Consider the following 19,108-nt stretch of genomic DNA (forward strand, 5'->3'; position numbering starts at 1 on the left):
GGCGGGAGCGTTCGGCACTCCCGGGGCCGGCACGAGGGGACGCTTTTGTCCCGACGTGGAGAGGTCACAAATCTGTGCAGGGGAACTCAGGGCTGGAGCTGCCCTGCTGCCCCATCTCCCCAGCCTAAGCAGGGGCAGGTGGCCCTGGGTCCCTCAGAGCATGAACTGATTGTACCTGGGATCACCCGGCAAAAGGGGGCTGGGGTTTTGAGGGCTGAAGCTGTTCCAACTTTGCTTTCAAAGTTTCTGGCTAAATCGTGTGTTTGCACAGCATTGTTTTCCTGCAGTGCAACACACTCAGCCCACCCTGAGAGAACAGAACAGAACAGAACAATTCAGTTGCTTTCCAGAGCAAAACCCTGCACATTGAGAGCACTGCAGTGCAGCTTGGATGGACACTGGCACCCACAGCAGGCCATGGCAGGATCCCCAAACCCAGGAGTAATGAATTTGGACATTGGAATTGCAACACTTGTTCCCTTAGATGGCATCTTTGGGGCAATTTGGTGAACTATTGGACTCACGAGTTTCTTTCTGTGTGCTGTGAGCAGCACTGATGGCACACGAATGCTCTCTCAGTGCCTGCAGGGAGGAAAAAGTCCCTTCCCTCCCAAGGAACTCTGGCTTTAGAAATACAGGTGTAGGTACAGTCCTGGGGGTTATTCTGTTTATTCAACAGGTCTAAGCAGGTCTTTGACCCTGCTGAATTTAGGCTTTGTAGAAAGATTTTCTTCATTATTGGTCATCTTTTAATTCCTCATCTCAAGTGGAAGAATACTTGGTTAAACAGAGTGAACAAAGTAGAAAATAATAAGAAAGGAAAAAAAAACCCTATTGTTTACATTGCACCTTCTGTCCCCAAACCTCTCAAAGCCATTACAAACTGAAATCCTCAGTGACAGGACTAAAAGATGAGAGACATGAAATGCAGTCTCTTGTGTGACTTTTAACATGTGGGATTAAAACACTTAAGTACCTTTGAAGAAGTTTGTCTTACTACATATTTGCTACCTTAACCTAAATTAATGACACATTAAAAAACATTTTCCCACTACTAGATGAGTATAAAATGAAGGTAGCAGAAGATAAATTAATGGATTCAGTCCAGAGCATACATAACTCATTTTCCCAGCAGACAAATCTGATTGCACTATGTGCCAAAATGCAACAGCACATCCTGAAATGAGAATAACACGAAGTCTAAATTACTGTTGAGAAGTAATTTGAAATTTCAGCATCCCTTGCCCTATACTACAGAATATTATTCCACAAAGATGACTGACAACAAAAAGCTAATAAATTGGCAGGAGAAATCATTAACCATCAGCTTGAGGTAAACCTAAAATGACATTGTTAAGCATCCAACCTGGCATAAAATCACTTTTAATTATAAAAACCACAAAAAACCCACAACAGACAACTTTTTTAGACTTCGAAAGCAACAGAAGTCAGTTCTTACTTTACTTACCCGAGGCTTCTCTGCTCTCTCACACTTGCAATCCAAGCACTGCATGACATACACCTGCCACGTCTACTTATGATGTCTCTTGTTTTAAAGAGAAGTTATATCCCAACTGCCAGAAATTATCCACTTAAACAGTTTTTAAAACAAGATGTTAAAATAAATAGCATTAATTTAGTGCTCTCGAAGAAAGGAAAACGTCTCAAGCTAGCTAAAATGAAAATGATCAAGCCCCTACAGCCTGATCCTCACAGGCAGTTTGACTCAGAAAATTTGCTAGAAACCACCTGCAACTTTTTAAAGCTGAAAACATTTGGCAACAACTTGCTCAGAGGGTTTGTTTTTAAAGCCATCAGCTTTAAGTGCAGTTTTGACAAGTTCTACCATAACCCCTTCAGCTGGAAAATGGCAAATGCAAAAGCAATGAGGATTTATGAGACTTTGATAGGGAAGAACATGAAGGTAACCCAACCAAAAGTGACACTTTTTTTGTGCACTGTTATCTCACTAAATAATAATTAAATGCTGTTTAAATAAATGCAAGGTTGTGTTGCTACTGAAAGCTTGATTCTCAACACAAAGAGCAGCTTCTGCAGACAAGTGTGGCTATGGTTACAAAAATGAACACAAAAGTTAATGCAAAAGTCATCTCAAAAAAGTTTATTAGCATGATTAAAAATGTGAAGAATGACAGTAAGAGAGAAAGTAACTTAGCATGGAAGATTATCCATTTCAACAGTTTTATTCAACAAGGCTTGAAGTGAATGGATAACTTTATTGCCAGATTTTGCTTGATTTCTTTCACAACAGTTCACACTGTAATCAGTTTCACCATTATAAAGACTATTGCTTTTGTTTGGATATGATCCCTGTTGCAGGTAATTATAAAAAAATATCCCCCATTGCTGCTGGATTGCAGAATGCAATGGTGGTTTAAGAGCTGGTAAAAAAGAAATACTCAGCTGAAGAGTCCATTTAAAAAACAACCTTTTCTTCCCCCCCCCCCAATCACACTACAAAGAAATACATTATTATTTTGGCCTTTAAATTTCTTACATGATATTTATTTAGCATGGCAATCCCAAAATTCCCTCCCTTTAAGTAACCCTAAATCAAAATCCTCTTTCAGAGGCTGCTTCTTGGGTTAGATTGTGGAGCTTTACTTCACCCAGGCTTACACTGGCTTGAGGACAAAGACAGCATCATCCAGCACGTAGTAGTCATTGTACATGTCACCTTCACAGAGGTAGGGCAGTCTGGTGAAAGACTCGATGGCAAAACCAGCTTTACTGAAAACTTCTGGCAGGCTGTTCACCTGCTCTTCCCAAGTGTGCCCTTTGATTTCCAAAACTTCTGAGGGCTTTTCCCACTTGCCACCTACTGAGAAAACAGAACAGCTTTGTTTCAATTATAAAGAAAACTTTATTATGTGCTGCATTTTCCTACAGAAAGGATAATTACACTAATTATGTTTCATTCCAGTCCACACAGGAGGTTGCCACACCACTCACAGACCTGTTGCAAGATCAGTTCCAGTTCATCTCTGCTGTTCAAAAGCAGCTTCTTTAAGGTTATCTTTTGTTACATTTTTAACTAGAAGGGCTAGGAGTGGCTAAAAGTGAGGCGGGTGTCCAGCAGATAGGCACACAGGTAATTTCAGTAATTAGAGTCAGCAAGTTGAAAACTATGATTTGCTGTGAAGCTTTCACCAGCAGATCACCCCATTACAGTGGATGGCTACTTTGTGCCTTCAGTGGCCACCTACCAGCTGATCTACTTTAGGCTGCTCAGGGTCATATAAAATTAATAAACTGATTAAGTAGCATACTGGAAAATGTCTTGTTATTTGTTATATCCAATGAAATAATCTGAAGGATTATAGGTACAACTCTCAGGAATTCAAAATTTAAAGTTCTTCACTCATTTTTCAAGTAATGTCATCCACAACAAACAAAAGCTTTCTGGTTTGGTCTGTACTTTTAACCAGTTTGCTAAACGCAGTAGTAAACACCCTTCTAAACAGGAAGTTCTACATCTTGTGATTAAGACAGTTCTGCAAATCCAAACATTTCTTAAGTTCCTCTTCCTTCAAGAAGATTCATTTCCACAGAGATACAAGAAATGGCATCTTTCAACAAATTTAAAAACGTGCTAATGCTGGCATTTGACTGGATCCTGTATGGTGCTGGTAAGACTTTCAAAAAATTTCTTATATTTTCTCACTTAATAGCAGTTAAACAAGACAGAATTTTGTAGTTATGGTTTGCAGCACAGCTACAAAAGAAAAGCAGTGAAAAGTTTTGCTGAAAATCAGGTTAATTTCTGCTGTTGTCATATAACTTCCAAGGTACACGACTGCTAGCAAATGCTTTTTTCTTCCAAAAGTCCGAAACGCTGCTGTAACCTGTAATTTCTGGGTCAAATCCCGCTGCACTTCCCTGCTTGGAACACTCCAACAGCAGCCTGGTTTCAGAGCACTGTGTTAGTTTGGGTGGAGGGTTTGGGAAGTTCAGTAGTCACCTTTATGACCTGAGGCCATGGAGTTCTGCTCTGCAAGGACACCAGAGCCCGTGGATAAGGTGGAAATGAGAAGGGATCAGCTGCAGAAGCCCAAGCTACTGCCTTTCATCATACAGGGTGCAAGTACACCCACAACTTACAATCTTCAGCTTGCTGTACCTGCTGTGGAATGGCTCTGGTATGGACCTGACACAGAATCGGTTTCACTTTATTCCTGTAGAAGTCACAGCCACCGAACCTGATTGGATTTAGTGAGAAAAATGGTGAAGGGACAATGTTGTTGCTCACCACGGGCAGGTTTACAAATTGTGTCTCAGCAGTACACTAAGAGATGTCAGTTTATTTATCTTCTAGTTTGTTATTTTCTGGCAAGCAGAAAAGGATGCTATTTAGATACTACCTTTATTCTCACTGCAATAGCCTCAATGCCGTAGTTTAAATAACTACATTATTTATTTGAATAAAATTAAATATATTAACACAGAATTCACATGGATTTCAATAAAGACTTAAAAAAAATCTTCCAGACTAGTCATACTAAACCACACATTTTAGTTCCTTAATTAGAATGTTCTTCTCTGATTAACTTTCTTGTTTTCTCTGCACACATTTTTAAATGTCAGGACTAACAAGCACTATTATTCTTAGAAACCTAGAGTCAATATATGTGATGAAGTGGAAGAATATCTAGGAACTATTGTGAATTCTAATCAATGTTACGAAGTTGCTAAATTATAAATGTCTTGATTTATGACATTTCCACTGCCTGCCTTCAGCTTGTCTGGTTTGACTCAGACCAGGAACAGTGGAGGAGAGAGAAAGCCCTGCAGAACTGCTCCCCTGAGCAACTGCACATATGTCCCACAACACCCACCCCCACCGGCCAGTACCCCCACAAACATGCAGCACTAAATCTCAGGCTAGAAACTGCACAAAGTATTCTTCTGGTCTTCTCCAGTGCCAAAGGAAACATTCACATTGCTTTGGATCTATCAATCTTCCCTATTTTGTCAAAAAATAGAAAGGCAAGAATATCACCCTGCAGATAAAGTGTTAAATGAGCACATGTGCAAGCTGTAGAACTATCTAAAAACAAAGTTCACTGAAAACAACTTTAATAATTTCAAGTTTGAAACACAGTTGGTTTCTTTCTTTCTTTCTGCCCACCTTTCCTTGAATGCACCAAACGTAGTTGTTTTTCCTTTTTAGACTGTACCTGGCTTTTTAGCTGTCCCTCCCATCACCAGTTGTTCCTTTCCAGCAGGTGTTGCAGGTCACTGCCGAGTCACTGTGGCACAGCCCAGGTTTCAGCAGGCTGACTCCTCCATGAACGTGTCCCTACCCTGCTCCTTCTCTGCCTCTGGATGCTCCTCATCCCAACCTGAAGTTCTGTGGTTTCGCTTTTTAACTAATACTCATCAGGATTTGTGTACTCCTGGATGCAGAGATCACCAGAAGTACAAAGTACATTCATCAGGAAATAACATCTTACTTCAGATCAAAGATCTGACTGAAGATGACAGTGCTGTTTATATCTGTGGAATAGCATTTTCAGACTCAGAGTCACCCCTTTCTAAACAAACAGGAGATGGAACAGTACTAACAGTAACAGGTCAGTTGATTATTCCTTCTTAATGAAGCATCTTAGAAGAAATAAATGATCTCTTCTAAATACTCTATTTATACTTTCAAGAATGACATTTAAGATGGAAATACCAACAAACCCATTAGGAGTAGTAGGGCTATATTAAGATGTTATTAGTAAAACCAGAGGGATTCCACAAATAAGCATCTCAACCTCATTTGCTAATTAGGCTGTTCTGTCATATGATGAAGATGACTCTAGAATTCTACAAAAGAAAGAAGTTTTGCATTTATTGCTGTCTAACCACACTCTACATCCTCTTACAGAAAGACTTTTGTGGCTGTCAGAAAGAAGTATCTACTAGAAAATGGGAAGTAGAGAAACCAACATTTAGTAGAAGTTGCCAAGAGTGCAGGGCCTCAGACCTGGGGATTCACACTGCCAGCCTGAGAAAAATGCTCCAAACCTTTGTATCACTTGCCTCTAGTTAAGAAAGTGATGAAACTTTAGTAACTACATTTCAGTTTTACATGCCTAAAAGAGAAAAAGGAAATAAACCCAGAAACACTCAGCTGGATTATTACTTTCTTTATATTCCTTCCTTCCTCTAATTCCATTTCTGAACAAAGTCCATGAGCTTTATTCAGATATACCTTTACAGGAGCAGAACACTGGATGCCATTGTCTCTCTACCCCTAAAGAAAAGGTTTGTCATCAAAACTAACAGGTCTCCATTGCTCTTGAAAACATATGAGTGAACAAAAGGAAAATGATCTCATTGAGAAATTTAGACTGAAAACTACCCAGGAAAATAATGATGGTATATAGTTTTTTAATTCCTCAGAGAAAGGGGGTTGGAATGCAGAGTCTTAAAAAAATTAAGGGAATCAGAACTGCCCTTTATTCTAACACTCATTTTTAATAAAGGATCAGGGAAGCAGCTCAGCCGTGGAAAACTCATCTCCATGATCATTGCCTCGTCCTTACTGTTCCTGTACAGCTCTGCTGTGCTCATTTCCTTTGTGGTCTACAAGGTAGGCTCAGAGTGATTTTCTGGTTTTGTTCATTTTGTAAATCGATGCAGTTTTAACATGTCCATAAGGGGAATAAAAACACATTTACTAGATTTCATAACTATTATGGTTAATTTTAAAGAGGAGGTTGGTTGAAGTCCACGTGCTGCACATGCACATCTGTGAACTCCTGCGTGGCACATACCTGGACTCTCAACAGCAACCACATTTACTTTTTTCAGTAAAGTGTCTAAAATAAAAGGTATTCTGAAGTGAAAATTATCCTGAGAGTATAAATTTCCAGTAAAAGTAAAATAATTTAAATTAATGTAAAAGTATTTATGAGCTGCAGTAAAGTTACTTGCTTGTCTACTGATCCTCTTCATACATGTACAGAAGAGGGACCTTGGTAAAATTTAAAAATATCAGAGACTTGGAAAAAGTTTTATGCTTACAGAAACAAACCCATTAAAATGCACATGATTAAAAGTTGTGTAATCATTGTTGGGTTTTTAAAATCTAGAACAAAATTTGCGTTTAGATAAAAACAGAGTTACAACAGGAATCTCTACATGATAATGAGACTTTGACAGGAGAATCAGGACTTCACAGTCCTTACTGGTATGATATGGTAAAATTATTCTTTCCTGTAGTGACTACTGTCTAAGCATAAAGACAGGACTGGCTTTTTCATTTTTGTTTTTCTTTAGAAGTGAAGGTACAGAGTGAAAAGTACAGTGGGAAAAATTAAACAAGCTTTCTTCAGGGGAAAAAGTGGATCTGTGATGCCATTGGTTTATTTTTGAGAATTAAGTAGTGTTTCAAGCAGGTCTCACTGTGCTCAAAGCAAAAACACTTGCAGTATCTACTACCAGAAGCTGAAAAAGGCTTCACACATGTGAAAATCTGATTTTTCCAACGGTATAAGCTGATCTAGTGAACACTTACTTACAAACTGACACTGCAAAAGGGCAACAATTTTAACTACTCAGCTAACTTCTTTTATTTTAATTGCTTGTTCATTTATTTTCCCTCCCTCCAGTTAAAACCAAAGCTGCGAAAGAAAAGTGGGAAAGACCAAATAACAGAGAACTGTGTATGTTTCCATGTTATTTGCTTTGTCTGTGAGTCAGAGCTTCTTCTTGTCTTTTTGAAGTATATTTGGCATCAAATTTGTGATTAATTGATGATTCCATTAAAGAGACACTCTGAGCTGCTAAGGCTTCATTTTAGATTTGTACAAAATTAGTTATCAATTTATATTTAACTAATTTTAGCAAATCAGGTAATTTATTTTTAACACCTTGGATGCACGGTAAAGTTGATTTCTGTAAAGGCCATCTCTAACACACTGTTTCCTTTAGGTTTTTAAGTAAATTTTGTTCAAACTTCTGACAATAACAGGTTTTACCATTAATTAACAACAACCTCCACCACTACATATCCTTGTATAAAAATCAGAATCCATCCTTTTAAAGAGCCATTAAAGAAGGTGTCTATGTTAGGTAATGTAATAATAATGTAATTTAAAAACATTCTGCTTGTTAAACTGCATGTTTTTAAAATGCTACTTAGTAACAATCCCAAAGACATATCCAGGCAAAAAACCTAAATTAGAAAAGGTAGAAAAAGACGTTTTCTCCAACTCAAAATGTTGCACTGAACCAAAATATTTTAAATTATTTGCAGAAAATAAATAGCGGCCGAAAAATTTTTCAAGCAATTGCTCAAGAACTTCAAAAGCAGAGATATGCTCAACACCAACAACAGCCTGTGAGTATCCACCCACCAATACCCAAATTTATGGGGAATGAGAAACCAAAAGGTTTTAGGAGTTTACTGTATCTATTTCCTTTAAAGTTGATAGAGATGTAAAAAAAGTATTCTGAATGACAGTCAGAATATTATAAAGCATTCTAAATGGCCATATGCATACAATTACATATATATATTTATACATGTTTGTGTATATACACACACACACCCCCCTTTTTAGATGTATGCTTGTACATTTAAAATTAGAACTGCCATAAATTTATTTTGCCAAGAAGAGGTCTGGTTCTGTACTGTTTGGTAAAATGTCTGGAGCTATTAGGAGGTTATGTTTGCAAAGTATTGCTTTTTCAGCTCCTCTTGCTCCATTAACCCAGAGCAGGGGACAGAAACATAACAAAACTATTATAAAAGCTCTGTGATATATTTAAAGGTATTTCCCTTCCTCCAGCACACAGAGCTTAAACTAAGTAATCAACATCACTGGGTAAAGCCACACAACTTAATTACTCATTCTAAATTTAAGCCATTAAGTCTTACATGACAATAATTTTACACATGCCACGTAAATTATTTTAAAACCCAAAAAACAAAACCAAACCACACAACTTTAGAAATCACACATATTTGCAAGCAAGGAAAATTGCTTCACAATCTTGCTTCTCTTGAGAAACAATGTTATTTCTTTCCTATTCTGAGCACAGAGATCATTCAGAGATGAAAGGGGGAACCAAATGACACACAGACCAAAGTCAAGCACTTCTATATACATTTCACTTCATTAATTTCCATACAGCTCCAATCATTTTCCTCTGTAATTACCCCTTTAAGCCTTCCAGTCCCTGCTGACATGACCTGGTCCTTGGTTTGACCATCAGATATGAAAATATGGGCTGTCTTTTACTGCCCCTGTGCCCCCTGGAGATCAGGAAAAGCCAACAGGATAAGAAACACATTCTCAAGGCTGTAGATACCACATGGACAAAAACAACTGCATAAGAGGGGAGAAAGGATTTTACTTAAACACTAAAGGGATGGAGTTTGCCTCAAAAAAGAAATTCTGCCTTTATTAAAAAAAAAAATCACCTCAAAAACAAAACACTTCTGTCCCTAGGAGGATCTGGAAGATGACACTGTTTATCAGAACAGATGAGCACGTGCGGCACTTCAGATTTGTTCAGCAGTTCTCCTGCATGCAAAGGAGCAGGTGAGGAAGTTAAGCTTCTTCACAGACTTCCTTTGCTTTAAAGGAAGACGAGAAAACCGTGCAGGGCAGTGTTCTTCAGGAGTATTTTCTAAACAGATCACCAGAACCAAGTGCACTGTACCTTACATCTGTGTTACATATTCCATTCTCCATTTCCAAGAACCTTGGGAAAAGACTTCATCTTTGTAAGACAACTGAGGATGCTTCATAAAAATTTCCTTTTTTAGTTTAGATTTAATTCTGTCTTTTTTCTTCTCTTTACATAACTTTATTGTATTTCTGTTACACAAAACAGGATTTGAAAGATGTTTGACAATTGACAGCAACAGAAAATAAACTCGTTTCATGGGTGAAATTCTGGATTTGCTTATGTTAATGGGGTAGTTATTGATGTAACATTTACAGACCAACAGTAAATGAGCCTTAAAACAGTTTAAGCAGAGCAAAACCTGTGTATTAGACAGGCAAGCAGAAAAAACTGACAATATAAACACACACACTATCCTGGAAAAGCTCATTTGGGATGGGAGCATCTTCCAAACCTATTCAGGAAAGGAATTGTCATTGTGAAAATATTGCTCCCTCAATACTAAAATTCCCTTGCTAGGCTGACAACCCCCATCTCCCAGTCCCAACATCCCAAGTCAGGAATACCTGGAGCACCACGTTTTGCCTTTACAAACCTCTTCAATGTGGACACAAGCACAGAAAAAACTACACTATCCAGTATACTTATTTTTATGTACCTTTTTTAGCAGTTACTACCTAGCCAATCTGCAAAATCAGCACTTTTACAAGGTACCTGATGGTATCACGCATCTTCCCTTCTAAAGAACAGCTGCATCTTTTATCATAATTTAAATAAAGTAAGGCTTTGTTTAACAAATGGAGTGGCATTTCTCACTTCTGCAAGATGAGAACTGACAACTGAGACAAAGCAAGGGTCCATCTTACACACTACTGTGTTTCCAGCTCAATTAATAGCATTTCAGGAGGACAGAATACACACCTCTGCCTTCTCATCCCTGTCAATCCATTACAAGGATATGAACACACTCAACAAGGAAATTTCACACTCCCAGGCTCCCAGTGTTCACTACTTTCTGAAGTATGGCATGACATTTTTATGTTAGAGAAACTTACACCAGTCCAGTCATGTATTACCCAATAATGACTTTTTCTGTCTATATTAGGAATTACAAAGGATTCTTATATGAGTCTGTGAGACACCTATTAAAAATGAAGTTGTGGTAATACTTTTTCTGAGTGACTGGTCTAATGCCTGATGATTCATCAGGCTCTCTTGCCAGATTTAGACACCTGCAGTGACTGCATTCCTGGTTGTCCTGCATGTTGAAATAAAACTGGAAAGCCCCACAGAGAATTTATGACTGAGCTCCTCTGGACTCTAGGTGTCACTGTCATTCCACAAACAGTGAGCACAGATCTGTATTTTAATTTCTTCTCCACCTTGCTTTGTTCTCTTAGAGCAGGTTTTATGTTATTCACATAGACAGCTTCCACCATTACCATTCCACTATACTGCATGTAATAACCCATGTATCTCATTTTGATTAAAATAATTTCTCCACTTCAATCTATGGATCTATCACTGGATCAAACACCTTACCTGCCCCAACACTTTTCCATTTGTTCTCCCTCTACAAAATTAAAAAGTTTCACTACATGGACTCAAGCTGGTTTTAATGAGCTGATACAAGAAGTTACTTGAGCTGTGGAATGTTCTCCTCTTTGAATGTTCCAAGTATAATTTTGTTATATATAAAACATATGTACATATCTATTTTTAAAATGCATCATGTAGAACAGCTGAATGAAAATACTGAAATTCTAAAATGGTTTTTGCATCATGAAGACAGTCTGGCAGCTAATTGTCTGTTTCTTTAGCCCACAGTTAAACTGATCTTTAGTGGGAAAGCTGTAACTTTTGTGTGTGCTAACCTGCACTGTTAACACTTCATACGGGTCCATATCCATAATTGCGGCAAATAGTGGCAAAGGATTTCTACAAGGAGAAGCCATATTGTTCCATATTATAGGAACAGTAAGTTGTAACCAAATATGTTTGAACTACTTTACAGATGCCTGAGTAAAATACCAAATCTAATTTAAGACATGCTACTTTTCAAAATAGTTACAAAACTGCAAGCTCAAATACTGTATTATAATTAATTCTTCACCTGATGGCATTACTTCTTATGCTTATTTTTTTTCCCCTTTTCCCATCAAAATACCACTGGCATGCAAAAAGAGAAAACCAGATTCAGTTTGATGCATTTATGATTGCCAGAACATGATTAGTTCTGTATTTTCTGGACATCCATGCCTTTCCACAGACAAGTCTTAACACTGAAGGAGAACCAGAAATATGACTGATGAACATCAGCCTCTTGGAATTCAAACCACCTTTAGGGTGCTTCAACCTGAATCCACAATCACAGGCATGTAAAAAGGTTCCTAATCTCTTTAGAAGTTTAGTCATAAGGACAGATTCATCTGAAAATCTCATATATTTCTTTACATTCCAAGTAGGGTAAATAATTGCATTTTAGTACTCAATTTTACCTTTGTATTCCTGTTACTAGTACAATGTAAATTCATACAATATTAATAATGGTTGATATGTCATATTTGCAGGAGTCCATATTTTACTTTGACACCTCGTGCTGTAAAGTGAAAGTTATCTTTCTATGGATTTTTAGGTGGGATTCATCTGGAACACCTGAAACAGCTTGACTTGAATGGCTCTATTCAGCATTAGACAGTTCTGGTCGTTTTGCTCAACTGGTCACTAGAGACAGCTGGGGTAAAAGGCCCTAATCAGGGACCAGTTTTCCCAAGTTGCTCCAACACAGCTGAAATGTGGTAACTTGCAAAACAGGAACTGTGACTTCAATATTTGAGCTTTTTGTTGGTGTCAACAATGTATTCTGTGGAGTTAACAAAACAGCTTACATCATGTGGCCTGTTTACCTATGATTTCATACTTCTGAACATGCCTTCTACTAGTTATTAGTAAAAAATCAAATACAAACATGTCTTTTATGAAACATTTAATTTGGGAAACTAGATCCTACAAATGTTTTCTTTACCTGCCTAAACAGCTGTTAATCTGTGCACTTACCATTTTCCACATAGGGGTGAAAAGGCAGAACCAGTGCTAGGATGACTCTGCCTCTGGTTGGCTCCAGTACACTTCTAATGTCTTTTAATACAGTCAGTGGTTGATCACAGCGATCCAGCAAATTCAAACAGCTGATAACATCATACTGAAATCCTGTGTTCTGCCATTCATTTACACCAAGGACCCTGTGAAAGGAAAGAGGGAGAGATACAATCTGTTAAATAAAAACAAGCTGATTTCAGACAGAACTACTGAAGAGAAAAATTCCCTGTGGATGTGTTGATAGTGCAGGTAAGGTCAACCATTTAGAGAAGAGACAGACATGATCCCTTCTGGTCTTCTGGAAAAGGAAACTAAATCAATGATCAGCATGGCTGCATGTCCAGCCCTATGAACCTTTATACTGCCTGATAAACATCAGGGAATAAAGGAGACAAAAACCAACACTGGTAAGAGGGATCATCACATGTGTTTGGTTTTCTGCTTTTGTACAGGCTAACCTTTTCCATAACAATCAAACAATAAAGGAATTGACTGAAAATACTGAACATTCATTAAATTACAAATAGATTGCTTGCTCTAATTTCTGATACAAAGGATGTAGGAATTATTCAGTCAATACCTGTATTTCTTCTTCTGAAGCTGCCATATCATTGTTTCAGACAATTCAGTGGCATAGATTTCTTCAAAGTGAGGACTCATAACTTTAGTGACTTCTCCATCTCCAGCCCCTAAATCGAGAAGTCTGTGGGATTTCCATTCAGGATTTATTTTAAGCAGTCTTTGAAATTGTTCTGGGGAAAACACAAACATTGAGCCTCTTCCCAGCAGCCTAAAATGTAAAAACAAGAAATGATCAATTTTGTACAAACTTCAATGGACAGGCAGTGAAGAAATTTAGAATGTGCTTTGGCAGGAACCATTCATACACAAAAGTAGACAAGGTCAGTGCTCAGATAAATTTTAAATCCAGTTCAACTTGCCTTGCACTTGTAAGAGATCAAACACAGAGCCACATGCAGTTACAGTGGTTAAGACTCCAGAAGGAATTTGATTAGGTAAGGAAGAGCTCATGGGGTGCAGCTCAGGAAAATGATTGTGTTAAAAAAAAAAAAAGAAGGGGAAGAGAAAGAGTAGGAAAGATAAAGACTGAACCTTATTTGTCACATCTGCAGATTTGAATCTCTGCTACCTACCTCAAAAAAAACCCAACAGGAGGAAATAACAGAGGAAATAAAATGGCTGCAGACAGAGAAGTATGCACAATGAATGAGGAATAGGATGTGGAACGAGGAGGGAAGACAGAAAACAGATTTAAAGAAAGCATGGGGGTAACGCTGCTGGAGGGGCAAAAGAGACTTTTTAAATTCTGTGTTACAATGGCTTTTGCTGCTGTCTGCAGATCCTGCATTCAGCATGAAAAGCTGTGGAACAGAAAATAGACAACTCATTAAGGAATTGGGTAGATGTGACAGTTGGATTTCTTATGGATCAAGTCGATGCCATACCCGCCCATAACTGTTTGAAGACTACACAGTGACACATTTCAGCTGTCATAGCAGAAATCAATGATGAAACAGTTAGAAGAACAGGCAGAGGAAGAAGAACTGGTCACTAATAGACTGCAGGTAGATAAATACTATTCTTTAAACTCCTGTTGGATAGCAGGTTAAACTTAAAGACAATGAACAGGAAAAAAAAGCAAACAGGAAAAAAGGTAAACAGGGACAAAAAGACTCAAAGAATAAAAAATGTGAAAAGGAGCTGGCCTAGGAAAGACTGACTACTAAAACCCAAAGAAACAAAAAGGACAGAGTATACAAAGTTACAGAGAAGAAACTAAGCAGGATATCAAATGTATAAAAATAAACACATTACATCCAATTTAAGTAGAGCCCCCTTGCAGCACACATGTGTCAGTCCACACTGTATAATTGGCTCATAGCTATTATTCCTAACAGCATTATGAGGTGTTATTCAAAGCCCTGAAGAGCCTTTGAAAAAAAATGGAAGAGAAAGGAAGAAGAGACCAAAGGAACCTTTATATAAAGCTACACATAACTAAGAACACCACAGGGAAGCTCATAAAGTCATCTGAGTAGAAAATAAGGAAAAGGACTATTTTTCTAGCCCCAGTAGACAGCTCCTATTTTGTATCAGACTGTGCAGAAGTATGTAGCAGGTGCAGAGGTGGGGATGCTGGAGAAATTGGCTAAATGTAGCAAAATGCATTTTTCATAAGGTCAAAGCTGATAAGCTGTTAAGCGTGTCTGAATGGGGTAAGGTGAGCAAAAAAAGAGCCCTGCCTGGTTTGAAAAAAATACTAAAGCACCCATGAACAGCCAAACTCCCCTGCAACTGATGCAGTAAGAAAAGAATGCTGTTTTATCGACTTATCTTTTCCTGCTTTGCTGATGGTTCATAAGCCAAACATGCTCCATCAGAAGTCATCTGCTCCAGGGCAGCTTACACACAAATCGAGGTAGAATTGTTTCAGGGAATAAGAGAAAGTACAATATTCCACATTTGTGTTACCAGGCACAGCACTTGGCCAGCTTTGCAGTGTTTAGAAATGTGCCATGATTTGCCATGGACAGGCAAACATTCTCCAGCAGGAAGAGTTTTAGGTACAATACAGAACAGTCTGGATACAGCCACCAGGACAATCACAACAGTAACTGATAAAATGTGGCAGCAGGGAAAGGGGGAAGAATACTGAGGGAAGAGACACAAAGAATACTCTCTTAGAAGAAAATTAACACAAGTAATTGTTATAAAATGCAATTAGAATCCTCTGACTGCCTTGTATTAATTGCAATTACCTCCTCTGTCCCCCCATACTGGAAATGGTGTTCACCATTAAAAGGGCTGGGAATGATGAACACAGGAGGGCATTTCACATCTGACAGAGCAGCAAAGGGAAATTACACATTTTGAAAAGCTGGCAGATCAAGGGGTAGGGCTGAACACCTGAAAACTCTAAATCCAAACTGTATTTAGCTTACCCAAGATCAACTTTTCACTTACCCATTGATAGATGTTCTAGACATAAAAAGGCTAAAAATAGAGGACACAAAAGAGTGATAGAGCTGGATAAACAGCCAGCCTGACTTCTCAATGCTGTTGTTTAAGAAGATCTGTGTTCCTTGGTCAAGGTAACTCTGGACAAAAATAGGCTGAAGGGATTCAGACAACTGTTCAGTGTTGCAGACATACCACTAGAGAAAGAGATAAAGGATCATTTTAAAAGTTCAGCAATGTAAGCCCAGAAGTAGTCAAAATTAATACATACAAAACTATTACCAATTTCCATAAATGCAAAAATTTAGCTTTTCCTACAGTCTTTCCAACAAACTTCAGGGTTAAATTAACTTAGAATTGGAACAAAGTGAGGACTGATTACTTGCTAAGAAATAGTGGTTTTAATTTTTGTCTTAATTATTACCCTGTAGTTGGAAGAGATCTACAAGGTAAATTCCCTAGAAAACCAACATAGGTCCTCTATGCAAAAGTTATATTTAAAAAATTCAAATTTCTTTCTAATGAAGAATATCACTATTATTTTTCACTCTCCTACACTTACATGGAGTTGGTGCCAGTCCTTCTCATAAAATGCCATTGTGTCTATTTTCTACCATTAAGAATTATTCTCTACAGCCAACACCCTCTCATCTCCCCCTCAAATCTTGCAATAATGTTCCTTAATCTGGCTGCATGTGTTCATTGTGCAGATAGGGAGCTTTAGGTATCCTAAAGTGAGATGTAGAGTTTGAGCAGAACCTTGTAAAAAATGCACAAGGAAGGACAGAACCTGTCAGCTGGGGTAACTCCCCAAGATTTAACACACATGTGCTCTGACCCTGATCCCATCACATTTGTTTGCCTTGCTGGGAGTGGAACATTGACTGAAGGCAGGTTTACACAGCATTCAGCACAGTGGAACTTGGAATCATCACTGCAATGGGACAGGATTCTTACTGCAGTGTGTGCAGTGCCAGCAGCAGAGGGGAGCACACAGTGCCCCAGGGCCCCTATGCCACATTCATGAGCATGGGCTCCATCATACACTGGCCCAAAGCAGAGAGGAAAGACCCCAAGACCCCTCAGCTGAGCAGCAAACGTGTCTGGTGAGGTTTGAAAACCTCCTGCACAATGGGTGCATTTCTGGCAGAATCAGGCTCTGGACTGTACTTTCAAACACACTGCTGGGCAGAACGAGTGAGTGATCCTTTCCCCTGAAACTCAGATTCTGAGCCTGGCACAGGGATCCCCAAAACTGCTGATTCACCATTCAGGTCTCTTCTCAAGCTGCAGCTCAGCATTGTTAAATGAATCAGCATAGGCCAGTGATTTCCAAAAGGAATCCTTAGTGGCTCCTGAAAAACCACCAAAGCAGCAGCTTGTGTACTTTGTCCATTCCTTCAGAAGCCAATTCCAAGAGTGTTGCAGAAGCAAATGATCCCAAGGGGCTGAGGAACAGGCTGGGATGTGTCAGCTCCACTCACAAGGCTGCTGCCTCACTCCACTGAACAGGTTTGGAGTGGCTCAGGTGATTTGCCTTTTGCAATGTGTTGCCAGTTTCAACCCAGAAGAAAACCTTCACAAAGCCTTGGGAAACAGAGGCTTTGTTCCATAAGCAGCGTGACTACACCTGAGCTCATCCACCTCAGGGCTCTGCACTGAACTCTCACCTGCAGTTCCACTGAAGAACAACAGTCCTACAATTCTTGTCTTTAAAATTTCTAAATATTGACATAACCACCGGCAGAAGGATGATGGTGACAACAGAAGTTTGTTTCCAAAAATTAGGTGTTGTTCACAGATCTCCAATTTCTTCTCAATATGGTTTAGTGGCTATAGTGGTATTTGGTCAAAGGTTGGACTTGATGCTCTTGGAACTCTTTTTCAACCTGAATGATTCAATGATTCTATGATCTCTCGTGGTTAATCTTGCAAAAAAGGTTACTGACAACTACCTATGTAACACTGGTGAAAAACAGAAATTCTAACACATTATAAGAGAAAAAGAAAAAAAACAACTCCCAAAACCCCCAATCTAAATTTCAAATAAAAAAAAAGATGAAAACCAGCTTAATTCCAGAACTACTTCATCAGAACAGAAACTGCTTTTGTTTTCCTCCACATACAACTTATTAAAGGCCACTAGTTACGTGACAAAGTGTGTGTCAATCTCTTATATATTTTCAGATTGTTGTACTAAGACCTTTGTTATAACAAAAATTACAAACATTCAAACTCTTGCCTAATATTAGTAAAAGGATGAAATACTTCTTTTAAATAATTTACATAAAACTAGTTAAGTCAGTAAAACCACAGAGAGTCAAAGTACCAGCAGTCTGAACATGCAACTCTTGCTTACCCCACAAACTCAGTAACCATAAATCTTACTAAATGTATTAAATAATCAATACCTACATTTAAAATCTAGATCAAATAAAATAGAGATGGAAATTATCCACTGCAGACCATCTACCTGCAAATGACACAGGCACCTCCACAACACATTTCCCTGACTTGTCTTTCTACTACAGCTTTTAACAACACAAAAGACTTTCAGATTTTCTTTGTTCACCAGAAGGAAGTTCTTCCTGTAAACCTGAATTTTGCTTCTCTTTGTACTTATGTCCTGAATGATCCGAACAGCAGACCACAGGCATTAAATTCCAGGGATACATCCACGCAACAAGGTTCTGGATGCCCACCCAGAGCACTTCTATTGCTGCAGAAATGGATCAGCAGGCAGAATTATGGTCTTCCTTTGTACAGCAGTCCTCAAGTGCTTATACTACATCTTCGTTAGCTCGTTTATGCATATTTAACCTAGATTAATCTGCCAGCTTCCTTCTGCACTAAGACTTTTTATTAGCCCTTCTAACTCCTGTCAGATTTTCAGCAGCGTTTCGCCAGAACATAGTGCGGATCTGAAGGCATTCCAAATGAAATCTATCACATAACCACTGCACTGCAAGGGCACGGCCCCTAACTTCTCCACAAGGTACCGACCCATGCGGCCACACTGCCCAAACACAGCACTAACCTTTTATCGCAGTCGGATCACATTGCAACAACTCATTCCCAGTCTGCCACCTCCTACTGCTCCAAGGCCTCTGCGGGAGTCTCAGTTTCCCACTTTTTTTTTTTGTTTTCCTCTAGATGCACCGGTACTAATTACAAACACCTCTGTGATTACAAACCCACCCCGTCAGCAGCACCTGCAAACTTCTCTGGAGCGCTCTCACAGAGCTCACCGGACAAACGGGGGTGTGCATTGAAAAAAGCGGGGCGCACATCCACAGCTCGGGGTGCCCATTCAGAGCCCAGGGTGCCCCTCCAGAGCCCGGGGTGCCCCTCTCCGGGAGCAGCTCCGGCCTCGACCCGCCCC

The 19,108-nt window shown here is 38.9% G+C and overlaps 2 protein-coding genes across 3 annotated transcripts; one reads left to right on the forward strand and one right to left on the reverse strand.

The window, feature by feature from the left end:
• Nucleotides 1-2,107: 2,107 nt before the first annotated feature.
• On the reverse strand, nt 2,108-19,080 carry METTL9 (methyltransferase like 9). 2 transcript variants are annotated; one of them, XM_031056549.1, is made up of 5 exons: nt 18,939-19,080; nt 15,733-15,923; nt 13,328-13,537; nt 12,706-12,890; nt 2,108-2,839 (listed from the first exon to the last, which is right to left on the reverse strand). In XM_031056549.1, exons 1-5 carry the CDS (start codon nt 19,014-19,016, stop codon nt 2,637-2,639), a joined length of 867 nt encoding a protein of 288 aa, XP_030912409.1. In that variant the 5' UTR covers nt 19,017-19,080; the 3' UTR covers nt 2,108-2,636. The 2 variants fall into 2 exon arrangements, with proteins under 2 accessions (XP_030912409.1, XP_014162279.2); XM_014306804.2 differs by having other exon boundaries at nt 2,108-2,842.
• IGSF6 (immunoglobulin superfamily member 6) lies at nt 3,584-9,881 on the forward strand. The gene is made up of 6 exons (XM_005420376.3): nt 3,584-3,650; nt 5,247-5,594; nt 6,495-6,601; nt 7,623-7,676; nt 8,270-8,353; nt 9,468-9,881. The coding sequence occupies exons 1-6, from the start codon at nt 3,584-3,586 to the stop codon at nt 9,504-9,506; spliced, it is 699 nt and encodes a 232-aa protein (XP_005420433.1). The 3' UTR covers nt 9,507-9,881.
• Nucleotides 19,081-19,108: the final 28 nt, after the last annotated feature.

Source organism: Geospiza fortis, unplaced genomic scaffold, assembly GCF_000277835.1.
Source record: "Geospiza fortis unplaced genomic scaffold, GeoFor_1.0 scaffold237, whole genome shotgun sequence".
Classification (NCBI taxonomy): domain Eukaryota; kingdom Metazoa; phylum Chordata; class Aves; order Passeriformes; family Thraupidae; genus Geospiza; species Geospiza fortis.

What these genes read in the sequence shown, in the direction of transcription:
- IGSF6 (XM_005420376.3), top strand. Translation starts at nt 3,584, where the DNA reads ATGGCATCTTTCAACAAATTTAAAAACGTGCTAATGCTGGCATTTGAC. An exon ending in CTGGATCCTGTATGGTGCTG is followed by an intron (nt 3,651 to 5,246) that starts GTAAGACTTTCA and finishes CCTTTCCAGCAG; the next exon opens with GTGTTGCAGGTCACTGCCGA. An exon ending in ACCAAATAACAGAGAACTGT is followed by an intron (nt 7,677 to 8,269) that starts GTATGTTTCCAT and finishes AATTATTTGCAG; the next exon opens with AAAATAAATAGCGGCCGAAA.
- METTL9 (XM_014306804.2), bottom strand. Translation starts at nt 19,016, where the DNA reads ATGTGCGCCCCGCTTTTTTCAATGCACACCCCCGTTTGTCCGGTGAGC. An exon ending in TCTAGAACATCTATCAATGG is followed by an intron (nt 13,538 to 15,732) that starts GTAAGTGAAAAG and finishes TTTACATTTTAG; the next exon opens with GCTGCTGGGAAGAGGCTCAA. An exon ending in TCACCCCTATGTGGAAAATG is followed by an intron (nt 2,843 to 12,705) that starts GTAAGTGCACAG and finishes CTGTTTTCTCAG; the next exon opens with TAGGTGGCAAGTGGGAAAAG.